The sequence below is a fragment of the Mobula hypostoma genome, chromosome 9 (assembly GCF_963921235.1).
Source record: "Mobula hypostoma chromosome 9, sMobHyp1.1, whole genome shotgun sequence".
Taxonomy (NCBI): domain Eukaryota; kingdom Metazoa; phylum Chordata; class Chondrichthyes; order Myliobatiformes; family Myliobatidae; genus Mobula; species Mobula hypostoma.
In genome coordinates this window covers 110,108,654-110,124,475 of record NC_086105.1, presented here as the reverse complement: position 1 = coordinate 110,124,475, position 15,822 = coordinate 110,108,654, and the positions used below count along the sequence as shown (strand labels likewise).

The following is a 15,822-nucleotide window of genomic DNA, read 5'->3' as shown; positions in this document are numbered from 1 at the left end:
GACCTCAAGCCACAGTGTTGCCTGTTTGCAGCCGCCCAGGGGGAGGTGTCAGAATCAGATACTCCACCCACGTGCCGGGGCAGTATGACATGGTGTCCATGCTGGAGTTGGTGCTTGGCCGAAGACAAGCTGTACTGTGTTCAGCTGCAGACTGCTGCAACATTCATGAACTCAAGGACTTGGACTATTGATTTTTGCATGTGATTGTATCTTACCGCTATCTTACATGTGCCTTCTGCTGTGTATGATTTTCGGTACTGTGTTTTGCACCCTGGCCCTGGCATAACAATGTTTCATTTGGCTGTATTCATAGATATTCATGTACGGGATGAATGACAATTAAGCTTGAGTTTAAATCAGCAATTGAAATATTCTGATTTAATGTAAAAAAATAGCCTTCATATAATGAATAACACAAGATATTTTATTTACTCAATTATATTTCTCTTCACAACTTCACAAAATTAATATTATAATTCCAAAAATGTACAAAGAAGCGGAAACAATCACAGGTATATTGTCAACTGAGAAGTTCTTACTATACATTCCACACAAGGATGCCACTCTGAAGAGAACAACAAAATCTTTCTCTCAGATCTGGTTCTGCTTAGATAGATTGATGGAATAATAATAAATTCATGCAGAGAAGTCAGCATGTGCTGGTTTTATTAATGACTGCAAGGTCTTTGCTGAAGGCATTAACCTAGGTTAAGAAAAATAAGTTCTACAAGAGCAATAATTACAAGTTTTTACACAGAACCATTCAGTCAAGCAGCAATTAATTTTGGATGAAGTACTGCTTCAAGATACTTAATTTGTTGACACTTAGATTCTAGGGCATACCATTGAAAGCATCTGCTAAATATCTATATTACTTTATGTCTACCACAAAGAGATCTTGCATTTTTAAAATCAGCCCCTCCCTATAGCCCTTGACTTAACGCAAGCAATCCAAATACATTTTGTTATACAATTAAAGATGTCAAGAAGGAAGTCAAGACTAAATGTGATCTGCATCATAAAATACATTCTTATAGAAGATCTGTAGAACAGTTCTTTGTTTTTGAATGAAAGGTAGGAAAGTGTTCGTGCATCATTTTCAACTATATATTGTCCTTCTATTTGTTTTTCTCTCTATAAATGCCATTTAATGGTTTTAGTTCTAATAGTAAGATTCTTAACTTGTAGTTTAGTAATTAATAAGTCAACATTATATTACTTAAATTAGATTTTTACTTTTACTATTAACTTTTTTCACACTCACGTAACAGCAGGTCAAGAAAGTGCTTTTGAATTTAAGGATTTCTGGCACCTTCAAAGATTGTAAAACAAATAAAAGGTTGACGAAATGCCTGCGTCAAAAAAGGAATAGAATTATATTCTCAAACAAAGTGACTCCATGCAGTTTTAGCTAGAACCAGATTTAATTATTTTTTAATTTTTAAAAACTTAGTGATTTTTACAACCATTATCTTTCTCCAGAAGAACTTGGAAGGCCACTTTCAAATTTTTCATCCCTGGTAGTAGGATATCATTGGTACTTTCTACTTTTCATGCCTTGGTACAACAGGACAACTTGGTGATGTAACCCTGGGACGTTTGGTTGGGTATGAAATCAATTAAACTCTGGGACGTTTGGTTGGGTATGAAATCAATTAAACTGCTTGCCTTCCAGAAAATGGCAGCAGGTGAAATAAACTTACAAGCAGGCTAGAATGGGGAGAGAAACAGAGGAAACCAAATCACTGTACGACTAAAGTTAAAGAATGTGTTGATAACTTTCATTGACCTAAAATACAACAAAATTAAATATATTATACATATTCCATCTGAAAAGCAATTTCAATTTATTTAGAAGATTAATTACTAAATACACTTTGCTCCTTACTGTAATTCCAGGTACAGGAGATAATCTGTATTGAAGGAATGCTGTGGCCATATTCAACAATTAATCCGCTGGTACTTTAAAATGATCTTTTTCTTTTCTGATGGCGTCCATTGTAGAAATTGCATCTTTTTGTCCAGCATGGTCCTGAACACTCTTCTCCCTTTAAGGAAAATGTCATGGTTTACTGCATGTCCCTTAGCTTAAATGTCAATACTAACAATTGACCTAAATTTCAGCAAGAAGTCAGTCATGGAAAATGTGGCTTTTTTTTTTAATTAATTTTTTTATGCATTTCTACAAGAAACTACAGAGAAAAAACCCAAAATGGAGATTTATACAGTGCAAAACAAACAAATCCAATAAGTAATTCATAACAATAAGAAAAAAGCACCCAAAAGAAAATTATGTAAAATTATATTTCGGATTGAGTTCTCGGTATTCTCATGAGGGAGGGTGAGCAGCCAGATGTCGTGGTCCATGTAGGGACCAATGACGTGGGTAGGAAGAGTGAGGAGGTCCTGAAAGGCGAGTTTAGGGAGTTAGGTACCAAGTTAAAGGACAGGACCTCCAGGATAGCAGTCTCAGGATTGCTACCAGTGCCACGTGCAGGTGGGTTTAGATATAGTAAGATAGCGCAGATCAACACGTGGCTGAAGACATGGTGCAGGAGGGAGTGCTTCAGATTTGTAGATAATTGGGCAGTTTTCCAGGGAAGGTGGGACCTGTTCCGGCGGGACGGTTTACATCTGAACTGGAGGGGGACAAATATTCTTGCAGGTAGGTTTGCTAGAGAGGCTCTGGTGGATTTAAACTAGATACAAGGGGGGTGGGAGGAAACTAGAGTGTAGGAACAGATGTAGGGGAGATGGAAGAAAAAGAAAATAGTAAAGTTTTTTGCACCGTTAGTGATAAATACAGTGGTAAGAGGTGGAAAATTTCTTAAGTGCATTTATTCTAATGCTAGGAGCATTATAAGAAAGGTGGATGAGCTTAAAGCATGGACTGGTACCTGGAAGTATGATGTGGTAGCTATTAGTGAAACATGGTTACAGGAGGGGTGTGATTGGCAACTAAATATTCCAGGATGTAATTGCTTCAGGTGTTATAGAATCAGAGGGACAAGAGGGGGAGGTGTTGCATCGCTGTGCTCTGGCAGGATAGATTAGAGGGCTTGTCTAGGGAGGCTATTTGGGTGGAATTGAGGAATGGGAAAGGTGTAGTAAAACTTATGGGAGTGTATTATAGACCACCAAATGGGGAGAGAGAATTCGAGGAGCAAATTTGTAAGGGGATAGCAGATATTTGTAGTAAGCACAAGGTTGTGATTGTGGGAGATTTTAATTTTCCACACATAGGCTGGGAAGCCCATACTGTAAAAGGGCTGGATGATTTGGAGTTTGTACAATATGTGCAAGATAGTTTTTTGCAGCAATACATAGAGGTATCAACTAGAGAAGGGGCAGTATTGGATCTCCTGTTAGGGAATGAGATAGGTCAGGTTACAGAGGTTTGTGTTGGGGAGCACTTCGGGTCCAGTGATCACAATGCTATTAGATTCAATATAATTATGGAGAAGGATAGGTCTGGACCCAGGGTTGAGATTTTTGATTGGAGAAAGGCTAACTTTGAGGAGATGTGGAAGGATTTAGAAGGAGTGGATTGGGACAATTTGCTTTATGGGAAGAATGTAATGGAGAAATGGAGGTCATTTAAAGGTGAAATTTTGAGGGTACAGAATCTTCATGTTCCTGTTAGGTTGAAAGGAAAGGTTAAATGTTTGAGAGAGCCATGGTTTTCAAGGGATATTGGAAACGTGGTTCAGAAAAACAGAGATATCTACAATAAATATAGGCAGCATGGAGTAAATGAGGTGCTCGAGGAATATAAAGAATGTAAAAAGAATCTTAAGAAAGAAATTAGAAAAGCTAAAAAAGATACGAGGTTGCTTTGGCAAGTAAGGTGAAAATAAATCCCAAGGGTTTCTACCGTTATATTAATAGCAAAAGGATAGTGAGGGATAAAATTGGTCCCTTAGAGAATCAGAGTGGACAGCTATGTGTGGAGCCAAAAGAGATGGGGGAGATTCTGAACAATTTCTTCTCTTCAGTACTCACAAATGAGAAGGATAGGGAAACAGGTAGGGAAGTTATGGAAACTATGATGATTAAAGAAGAGGAAGTACTGGCGTTTTTAGGAATATAAAAGTGGATAAGCCTCCGGGTCCTGACAGGATATTCCCTAGGACCTTGAGGGAAGTTAGTGTGGAAATAGCAGGGGCTCTGACAGAAATATTTCAAATGTCATTAGAAATGGGGATGGTGCCAGAGGATTGGCGTATTGCTCGTGTTGTTCCATTGTTTAAAAAGGGTTCTAAGAGTAAACCTAGCAATTATCGGCTTGTGAGTTTGACGTCAGTGGTGGGTAAATTGATGGCAAGTATTCTTAGAGATGGTATATATAATTATCTGGATAGACAGGGTCCGATTAGGAACAGTCAACATGGATTTGTGCGTGGAAGGTCATGTTTGACAAATCTTATTGAATTTTTTGAAGAGGTTACTAGGAAAGTTGACGAGGGTAAAGTGGTGGATGCTGTCTATATGGACTTCAGTAAGGCCTTTGACAAGGTTCCACATGGAAGGTTGGTTAGGAAGGTTCAATCATTAGGTATTAATATTGAAGTAGTAAAATGGATTCAGCAGTGGCTGGATGGGAGACGCCAGAGAGTGGTGGTGGATAACTGTGTCAGATTGGAAGCCGGTGACTAGTGGTGTGCCTCAGGGATCTGTACTGGGTCCAATGCTGTTTGTCATATACATTAATGATCTGGATGATGGGGTAGTAAATTGGATGAGTAAGTATGCAGATGATACTAAGATAGGTGGGTTGTGAATAATGAAGTAGGTTTTCAAAGCTTGCAGAGAGATTTAGGCCAGTTAAAAGAGTAGGCTGGAAGACAGCAGATGAAGTTTAATGCTGATAAATGTAAGGTGCTACATTTTGGTAGGACTAATCAAAATAGGACATACATGGTAAATGGTAGGGCACTGACGAATGCAGTAGAACAGAGGGATCGACGAATAATGGTGCATAGTTCCCTGAAGGTGGAATCTCATGTGGATAGGGTGGTGAAGAGAGCTTTTGGTATGCCGGCCTTTATAAATCAGAGCATTGAGTATAGGAGTTGGGACGTAATGTTAAAATTGTACAAGACATTGGTGAGGCCAGATTTGGAGTATTGTGTACAGTTTTGGTCACCGAATTATAGGAAAGATGTCAACAAAAGAGAGAGTACAGAGAAGATTTACTAGAATGTTACCTGGGTTTCATCATGTAAGTTACAGAGAAAGGTTGAACAAGTTGGGTCTTTATTCTTTGGAACGTAGAAGGTTGAGGGGGGACTTGATAGAGGTATTTAAAATTATGAGGGGGATAGATAGAGTTGACGTGGATAGGCTTTTTCCATTGAGAGTGGGGGAGATTCAAACAAGAGGACATGAGTTGAGAGTTAAAGGGCAAAAGTTTAGGGGTAACATGAGGGGGAACTTCTTTACTCAGAGAGTGGTAGCTGTGTGGAACGAGCTTCCAGCAGAAGTGGTTGAGGCAGGTTCGATGTTGTCGTTTAAAGTTAAATTGGACAGCTATATGGACAGGAAAGGAATGGAGGGTCATGGGCTCAGTGCAGGTCAGTGGGACTAGGAGAGAGTAAGAGTTCGGCACGGACTAGAGGGCCGAGATGGCCTGTTTCCGTGCCATAATTGTTATATGGTTATATGTATCCCCCCCAACCTCCCACTGAAAACTGAAAAACCCAGGCCAACCATTTTGCATATAAAAGAAAAAAAAATCAGAGCATTCAACCCCAGAGAACTGTAAATATATATAGGAAAAAAGTATAATGCTGCCTATGAAAAGTGTAATGTAATTCACAAAAAAACCGTGTAACTTACAAAAAACAAAAAAGCTGAAAGTAAGGGATTGTAGCATACAAAAGCCAAACTTACTCTAAAGAAGAATTATGAAAATATTCAAGAAAAGGTCCCCACACCTTATGAAACTTTATGTCTGAATTGAATAGTGAATAATTAATCTTTTTGAGGTCTAAACAGGCTATAATACCACTAAGCCATTGAGCATGAGTGGGTGGGGCAGCATCTTTCCACCTAAGGAGAACCAACCGTCTAGCCAAAAGAGAGGCAAAAGATAATGTTCGGCATTTAGTCGGACTCAAGTGCAAATTTACATCACCCAAGGTGCCAAAAAGAGCAACCAGAGGGTTAGGTTCTAAATGGCAATTAAGAATATGAGATAGGTTTGAAAAAACTTCTCTCCAGAATTTCTCTAGACTAGGACAGGTCCAATACATATGACTAAGGGAAGCCTCAGCCCCTCTACACTTATCACAGACAGGACTAATGTCAGGATAAAACCATGATAATTTAATTTTAGACATGTGACCCCTGTGTACAACCTTAAACTGCAAAAGGTAGAGGCAAGCACATACAGAGGTTGAGTTGACTGACTTAAGAATTAAATCCCAAACCACATCATTTAAGGAGATATTTAGATCTTGTTCCCAGGTAGTTATAATTTTATTGAAAGGGGCACGCCTCAAAATCACTAATTTACTCCAAATAGCAGAAATTACACCTTTACCCAATGGATTGATAAAAAGAAACAAATCCAGAACATTTTTCTCAGGCACCTCAGGAAAGTTTGATGTCAGAGGGTTAATAAAATGTCTAATTTGAAGATATCTAAAGAAATGAGTATTAGGTAGATTAAACTTTACAGACAATTGTTGAAAAGATGCAAAATGATTATGTTTTTTATAGATGAGGAACTGTTTGTTGGGATGGTGATAGCCTGCAATAATGAAAAACTAAAGACAAGTGATGAATATACATGCGATTAGATTGCAAACGATGTCAGCTCTGTCTTCTGCACCCAGAATACTGATCAGTTGTTAACAAAAGCCTGCAAATATGCTCTATGCAAAAAAAATTAGCCACATATTATACAATTATGGTGAAACCAGTCAGCTTTGCCATGGGAGAGAGAGAGTAGTTGGTGGGGAAGAAGACAGTGGAAGGAAAGGCAGAAGCTAAGTGGAGAAGCAGAAGGGAGAGCAGAGGAACAGGAAAGAGGAATGCAGGGACTTAATAAAAGGGGGCTAAGAGAAAAAGTAAGATTGAGGTGAAAATAGGAATGGGAAATGTGATGGTATTGGGCTCACTGTCGCAAAGCCCTAAACTCAAATGAAAATTATAAGCCTTTTCCGATATCTAAGTGTACCCTTACTATAGGGAAGTTATATTGCATAAACCGATTCTTCAAAGACCAACTTAATTCCCTGTCTAGTCACTACAACGGAGTCCAGCTGCCAAAACCCAGTATTTGAGTTCCACCAAGGAGGAAATACTTCTGGCTAGCGAACTGTGTTTTTTTGATGCTATGTTTTTAAATTTAGACAAATAATTCGTAAAACACATTCAAAGCTCAGGGGATTTTTGATTTATAAAAATTTCCAGCTTACAAAAGATTTATAAAGAGTCTAACAGATTTCTAAATATAGCTAAAATTCTTACGAACTAAAAGAACATCAATGAGTTGCAGACGAATGAATCACCCAATGCAGAACCTGAAGGAATGAATTCTAGTTCACCTGTTACCCCATCTTTCTGTCATTTTCCTTGTCATTCCTAACAATCCCCAAAGCTTTCTAACATTTATACTGTTTTGCTACTAGTCAACATTTATTTGCATGTAATGTTTTCAGATACTTTTGCTGGGACAAAGTAATTCACACAGATAGTCTAAAAGTTTCTGGGGACAGAGATCCCAGGCACCCGAAATTAATGTTGTGAGGGCTGACTCAGAGTACACAAATATCACAACTATTGATTGATCAACTATACCTGTGACCATGCTTGGCATGCTAAATGACACCATCAGTCTGTCTGCAAACTTCCTTGGACTAAATAAATTAGCCAGTGTTGTCAGGTTTGATGCAGGTCAATTAACATAAACCCACTGTCCTATGTTTGGCTGATGCAGAAGAGAAGATCTCATGGTCACTTCACTTTGCAAACCACTTATCTTGAGCAGCCTGGACTCTGCTGTGGGCTGGCAGCCTGAGCTCGGTAGACAGTGCTGTCTGTCTGCAAAGCTGTCCTTACAACTTCAGACTGATTATTTTTGCAATTTACATTAAGAGCAGAAGACTGTTTTCCGTTTACAACAAGAAGCAGAGCAAGGAATACTAGTTAGAAGTTTAACTTTGACACAGACAACTCTGATCCTTTGTAAAGGTCATGCTCCTATGCCAGAAAGCTGAGGTTAGTAAAAACCTCTCAGACGCTGGAAAGTGAATATCTATCACAGGAGGAGGCAAAATGCAAGGAAGGGACAGGGTTAGGGGAAGACATGATAGCCAGAGCCTAACAAAGAATGCACCTACACATGTGCATATTAAATTAAAGTGGCAGAGCTTAATCTCTAGTGGTCTTGGATCTCTTAACCGTTGGACCACGGCCTTTGTCAATACTCAGCGATAGCTGATGTGCAAAGGACACCCCAGATTAAGAATTTATCCCTTCGAGGAAACGTGTTATCCTTCAAGTTGAGGGAGATTCTCTATCAATTCAGAAGCAAGCCAGGTAGCTTGCAATCTTTGATAAAAATAATACCGTAAGTCTTGGGGAGTTTGTTGCTTGAGGTTTAACTGAGTTTTTAAAATAGTGCATAGAGGGGGAAAAAGTTAGCATTTCAGACTGAAGACTCATTTTCAGTCCTGATGACCAAAAATGCTAACTTTTTATAGGTACTCCTGAGTGCTTCTCGATTTCCAGCATCTGCCACTTGATTATTTTCCTGCAGTTACACACTTCTTATAACATATCAATCCAAATACAATCAGTTTACTTGACTGTTCTTGTTAGCTAATCCTCATCATCTCAATCTCATGAGTATGCCTACTCTCATACCATTATGAAATTTTTGTACCTACATTTAGTTACAATCACAAAAAACTTGCATCACATTATACTTTCCTGATATATTATTACCATATCCATAATGACTGTTTCTACTATTTTTCCTATCACTGATGTCAGGATAATTGGCTAGTTTCCCTTTATCTATTCTCTTTCATTTCATGAATAGTGAAATTAAATTTCAAATCTCTGTAAACAGTTCTAAAATTTGGGGAATTTTGCTAGCTCAAATTCAAAACTTTAACTACAGAGACAATTGAAATCTTCAAAGGTAGTCATGGGATCTAGACTTCCCTTGTACTATTTCTTAATCAATATTAATTTCTCCAAGTTCTTTGAACTCATGAAACATAGAAACATAGAAAATAGGTGCAGGAGTAGGCCATTCGGCCCTTCGAGCCTGCACCGCCATTTATTATGATCATGGCTGATCATCCAACTCAGAACCCCGCCCCAGCCTTCCCTCCATACCCCCTGACCCCTGTAGCCACAAGGGCCATATCTAACTCCCTCTTAAATATAGCCAATGAACTGGCCTCAACAGTTTCCTGTGGCAGAGAATTCCACAGATTCACCACTCTCTGTGTGAAGAAGTTTTTCCTAATCTCGGTCCTAAAAGGCTTCCCCTCTATCCTCAAACTGTGACCCCTCATTCTGGACTTCCCCAACATCGGGAACAATCTTCCTGCATCTCGCCTGTCCAATCCCTTTAGGATCTTATACGTTTCAATCAGATCCGCCCTCAATCTTCTAAATTCCAACGAGTACAAGCCCAATTCATCCAGTCTTTCTTCATATGAAAGTCCCGCCATCCCAGGAATCAATCTGGTGAACCTTCTTTGTACTCCCTCTATGGCAAAGATGTCTTTCCTCAGATTAGGGGACCAAAACTGCACACAATACTCCAGGTGTGGTCTCACCAAGGCCTTGTACAACTGCAGTAGTACGTCCCTGCTCCTGTACTCGAATCCTCTCGCTATAAATGCCAGCATACCATTCGCCTTTTTCACCGCCTGCTGTACCTGCATGCCCACTTTCAATGACTGGTGTATAATGACACCCAGGTCTCGTTGCACCTCCCCTTTTCCTAATCGGCCACCATTCAGATAATAATCTGTTTTCCTATTTTTGCCACCAAAGTGGATAACTTCACATTTATCCACATTAAATTGCATCTGTCATGAATTTGCCCACTCACCCAACCTATCCAAGTCACCCTGCATCCTCTTAGCATCCTCCTCACTGCTAACACTGCCACCCAGCTTCGTGTCATCCGCAAACTTGGAGATGCTGCATTTAATTCCCTCATCCAAGTCATTAATATATATTGTAAACAACTGGGGTCCCAGCACTGAGCCTTGCGGTACCCCACTAGTCACCGCCTGCCATTCTGAAAAGGTCCCGTTTATTCCCACTCTTTGCTTCCTGTCTGCTAACCAATTCTCCACCCACATCAATACCTTACCCCCAATACCGTGTGCTTTAAGTTTGCACACTAATCTCCTGTGTGGGACCTTGTCAAAAGCCTTTTGAAAATCCAAATATACCACATCCACTGGTTCTCCCCTATCCACTCTACTAGTTACATCCTCAAAAAATTCTATGAGATTCGTCAGACATGATTTTCCTTTCACAAATCCATGCTGACTTTGTCCGATCATTTCACCGCTTTCCAAATGTGCTGTTATCACATCCTTGATAACTGACTCCAGCAGTTTCCCCACCACCGACGTTAGGCTAACTGGTCTATAATTCCCCAGTTTCTCTCTCCCTCCTTTTTTAAAAGGTGGGGTTACATTAGCCACCCTCCAATCCTCAGGAACTAGTCCAGAATCTAATGAGTTTTGAAAAATTAACACTAATGCATCCACTATTTCTTGGGCTACTTCCTTAAGCACTCTAGGATGCAGACCATCTGGCCCTGGGGATTTATCTGCCTTCAATCCCTTCAATTTACCTAACACCACTTCCCTACTAACATGTATTTCGCTCAGTTCCTCCATCCCACTGGACCCTCTGTCCCTTACTATTTCTGGAAGATTATTTATGTCCTCCTTAGTGAAGACAGAACCAAAGTAACTATTCAATTGGTCTGCCATGTCCTTGCTCCCCATAATCAATTCACCTGTTTCTGTCTGCAGGGGACCTACATTTGTCTTTACCAGTCTTTTCCTTTTTACATATCTATAAAAGCTTTTACAGTCCGTTTTTATGTTCCCTGCCAGTTTTCTCTCATAATCTTTTTTCCCCTTCCTAATTAAGCCCTTTGTCCTACTCTGCTGAACTCTGAATTTCTCCCAGTCCTCAGGTGAGCCACTTTCTCTGGCTAATTTGTATGCTTCTTCTTTGGAATTGATACTATCCCTAATTTCTCTTGTCAGCCACGGGTGCACTACCTTCCTTGATTTATTCTTTTGCCAAACTGGGATGAACAATTGTTGTAGTTCATCCATGCAACCTTTAAATGCTTGCCATTGCATATCCACCGTCAATCCTTTAAGTGTCATTTGCCAGTCTATCTTAGCTAATTCATGTCTCATACCTTCAAAGTTACCTCTCTTTAAGTTCAGAACCTTTGTTTCTGAATTAACTATGTCACTCTCCATCTTAGTGAAGAATTCCACCATATTATGGTCACTCTTACCCAAGGGGCCTCTCACGACAAGATCGCTAATTAACCCTTCCTCGTTGCTCAAAACCCAGTCCAGAATAGCCTGCTCTCTAGTCGGTTCCTCGACATGTTGGTTCAAAAAACCATCCCGCATACATTCCAAGAAATCCTCTTCCTCAGCACCTTTACCAATTTGGTTCACCCAGTCTACATGTAGATTGAAGTCACCCATTATAACTGCTGTTCCTTTATTGCACACATTTCTAATTTCCTGTTTAATACCATCTCCGACCTCACTACTACTGTTAGGTGGCCTGTACACAACTCCCACCAGCGTCTTCTGCCCCTTGGTGTTACGCAGCTCTACCCATATCGATTCCACATCTTCCCGGCTTATGTCCTTCCTTTCTATTGCGTTAATCTCTTCTTTAACCAGCAACGCCACCCCACCTCCCCTTCCTTCATGTCTATCCCTCCTGAATATTGAATATCCCTGAACGTTGAGCTCCCATCCCTGGTCACCCTGGAGCCATGTCTCTGTGATCCCAACTATATCATAATCATTAATAACAATCTGCACTTTCAATTCATCCACCTTATTACGAATGCTCCTTGCATTGACACAAAGCCTTCAGGCGCTCTTTTACAACTCTCTTAGCCCTTATACAATTATGTTGAAAAGTGGCCCTTTTTAATGCTTGCCCTGGATGAAACCTTTTGTTTCCTATTATTTCTAGACTATTATTAAATAAAGATCATTGGGGTGTTATCAAGATCTACTCATTTGAGGTGCATCTTCTACTTCAGCACATCATACCTTTGTGATAATATTTAACAAAAATTACTTATATTCATAGAACATCCATTCATTAAAACAAGCTTAATAATACATTATGATTGATAAAAAGACCTATTTTTCCTAACTTGGCAATAATTATACTCTGTGGAAAGGGATGCAAGGATATTTGAGATTCTTAAAGTGGATTTCGCCATACCTGACTCTCATGAATGGGTTATAACTAAATTCCTCTCCAATGGTGGAAGGGATGGTAGGATTTCCAAGATTATAGTGTTCCTAAAATAGATTAAAGATCAAAGTTTAAAATGAAAATTTATGAAACATTGGGTACGAGTTACTATTATAGCTTAATACATTACATTTAACATATGAATACAGATCTAGGAGAAATCTGAAGTCTTGCCTCGGAGAATTGGTTCTGAAGATTCACAGAAGGCAAGGACAAAACAAATAACCTTCAAACTACTTAATCCACACGTTTTCTTGACTTTTGTTTATTCTCAGATGCAAATGGCATCAGGCCTGTTTTTAACTATTTTCCCCAAATTAAGATTCATACCTGCTAGAAGAGGAGGCCGTGGACTGACATGTTAGAACAGAAAAGGCCACCAACCATTTGAAATGGTTGTTAACTAGTGCTTTTGGCCATCAACCATCTGAAATGGTTGTTAACTAGTGCTTTTTCTAGCAATGGATGAACAAGAAACAAAAATATTATTAAGGTGTGTATGAAGTTATACCATCTATATTTTGTTCATTTTGTTTTTGAATGAGACTTGCTTCTTAATTAACCATATTGTAACAACACATCATTAACATGGCTGTTTTTTTTAAAATATTGTGCTTCGATCCTCAGTGATGCAGATTCAAGAAGTAGTGAGTCATGCAGATGCTTTGACTTGATCTGTTATTGTGAAACATTTGGACTTGCACACATTACAGCCCCTGTTGTAATTAATGGACATTGCAGAAAGCCTATCCAAATATATATGTAGCATTGGGCTCAATACATGTCAGGTATTTGAACCTGTTAAGCCAGCACTGGACCAGCAAGTTCATAAGACGAAGTAAACTGCTCAACTATTAGAACTGGAACTGGAAACAGCAATCCTACCAACACAGACAAAATGCTGAAGGAACTCAGCAGGTCAGGCAGCATCCATGGCGGTGAATAAACATTTGACGTTTTGGGCCAAGACCCCTCATCAGGCAAACCTACCTTAGCCCAAGCCAATTTTTGTTTGATCACTTCATTGCTTGGTTCAACATGTCGCGCAAATTTAAGATTGTTGATTGTATACTCGTGCCCACAGAATACCCTCTGAAAATAAAATAAAGTCACTTCAATACCTCAGGTACAAACAACATGTCAAAACAGACACCAAACTAATTAATGACAGCTACAGAAAGCCACAAGAAAGGAACTGTTATGTTATTGCACCCATTAACTGAAAAAATATATCTTAAAATTTGTGGCACCACTCTTTCCTCGGCAATATTCTTGACAATTATTGTGTCTTTGAATTTGGTAACATTATGGCATGAGTGAGAAGTTAAGATACTCAAGGCCCACAGCAGAGTCTCAGGCTGATTCTTCACTTGTAGGATTGACGGGGCTTTGAGCATCAGATAAGATATTAAGGGAAGGGCAGGCTGAATTTCTCAGTGGAACAAGGTGATATGGATAACCAGATGCCATCAAAGATCAACAAAAGGTGAGGTATCACACAGGCTAACATTTTCTTCCACACTCAGCTTCTTCCTAAAATAAACATTAACTAGATCAGTTCCCATTTGTGAAACGCAATGAAATAGTGTATAAAGCAATGATTCCGCCTAAGATTAAGAGGTGAATGATCTGAGACAACCAAAAAAATGATGACGTGCTAGATAAATACAGTTTTGTTTCTGAAAGCCCCACTTGTACGTTTTCACTTCTGTGTAAAAGTAACAAAGTAGCACATATTAAAGCAGTGCCACTTGAGGGCTGGCTCCAGATCCTCATGTCGCCTCCAGACTTGAATGTCCTGTTTTAAATGATGTTCAACTTGCTGTATGTGGTGGAACAGAGCTTGAACACAAATATATGCCAAAGACCTGATGTCCACAGTCTTGCCATTGAAGAAAATCAAGAAAGTCGGTTAGAGTCCAGTTTGGGGATGGGAGACGTGTGTTACTGTTGACAGATGATTAGGATGGGATAACCAGGAGGGTGATGAGGTGCATCCAACAATGGAAATGGTCTGAAGGAGGTGAAAATCAGATGAACAAAATAGTCTGTGTGGAGAGATGATCTGAGAAGTTGGAGAGGATGGGGGTTGATCAATGATGGTGATCAACCAGGATCACAGACGGTGGAGATTTTGTTTTGGGGAAAGAGGAAAAAGGGTCGGGGTGACAGGCAGACTGAGAATATCAGCAACCACATTAGGGGTTGGAACATGGGAGTGAAGTGCATTTGATACTAACAAAGAAAGGACTTGCCTGGAAGGTGGTAGATGCCGCCAATCCCTGGGCAACTGCTCACCTAAAATCCAGCCATTGAGGCATCTTTCAGTTGAGGCCTACTTCAATTGGCAAGACTTCTATCACTCAAGAACTTAAGACCACACCATAACTTTTTGTAAGCAAAGTCAGTTATTGTTTGCATTTGGCCATTTTTAAAAAATTTTTTTTTAGTACAGTTGAAGAGAAATCCTTGCATAGCACCTAACACAATCTGCAGCTGAATATTTGGGTCACTATTTCTTAAATTACAAGAAATGGTAATTTAGAAAGGGTCAAAATAAAGTGCCCTGTTGCTTCTAATAGATGATTACAACTGAAAAAGACAAATTTTGTTCCAACATCTGGATGTAAGTACAAATTCTTTTTAACTCTCTTTATTTTAGAAAATGCTTATTTTAAATATGCATCTTGCGACTGTAATGGCAAATAGTTTTATAAACTCACTTTCAATACTGAAACTTTTTGAAATTTAGAGAATACACAACCCAACTTCCCTGCATTGTTCTGAAAACAGATCTTCAAACCAAAACTATGGAAATCTGAATGCAGTATTGCATTCTCACAAAATTTAAAAGAAGATGAAGAAAACCTCATTTAGTGGAACTCAGAGTTAGTAGCTAATTGAATAATACACCATTCACCATCTGCGTTGTGACTAGCCAAACTGTACAGTGTTTCTCACCTGGGGAGAAATGTCTCCACTTGAGAAATGTCTCAGTATTAACACTAACAAGGACACAAAGGAGGAATATGTGGAGCACATCTGAAGAGAAATAGTTTGTAAGTTTTGAAAGAAAATGAGGCAATATGACTTGGGGAAAATTGTCCAGATATCCAGTTTAGTTTCTCAAAGTTTAATTACTGATACTGCATAAAGAACATAAGTAAAGCTGTATTAGAATATTGCCGAAGCAATTCACTCAAGTAGAGGAGGCAAGACTGCAAAGGGTTAAAGAAAGGGAACGATGCACTAGAAACCCTGCGTTAGAGAGACGGTGCCAATGGAAGCTGATTAGGTCCA

The 15,822-nt window shown here is 39.3% G+C and overlaps 1 protein-coding gene across 5 annotated transcripts in view; it reads right to left on the bottom strand.

Moving 5' to 3' along the window:
* Window positions 1-402: 402 nt before the first annotated feature.
* hagh (hydroxyacylglutathione hydrolase) overlaps window positions 403-15,822 on the bottom strand; it is a 45,043-nt gene continuing 29,623 nt past the window's right edge. For all 5 annotated transcript variants that reach the window (XM_063058884.1, XM_063058880.1, XM_063058883.1 and 2 more), the window contains 3 exons: window positions 13,513-13,614; window positions 12,490-12,569; window positions 403-2,048 (listed from right to left, as the gene is read on the bottom strand). In XM_063058884.1, coding sequence (XP_062914954.1) covers window positions 1,949-2,048; window positions 12,490-12,569; window positions 13,513-13,614 — 282 coding nt within the window. In that variant the 3' untranslated portion in view covers window positions 403-1,948. The remainder of the gene's footprint in view (window positions 2,049-12,489; window positions 12,570-13,512; window positions 13,615-15,822) is intronic.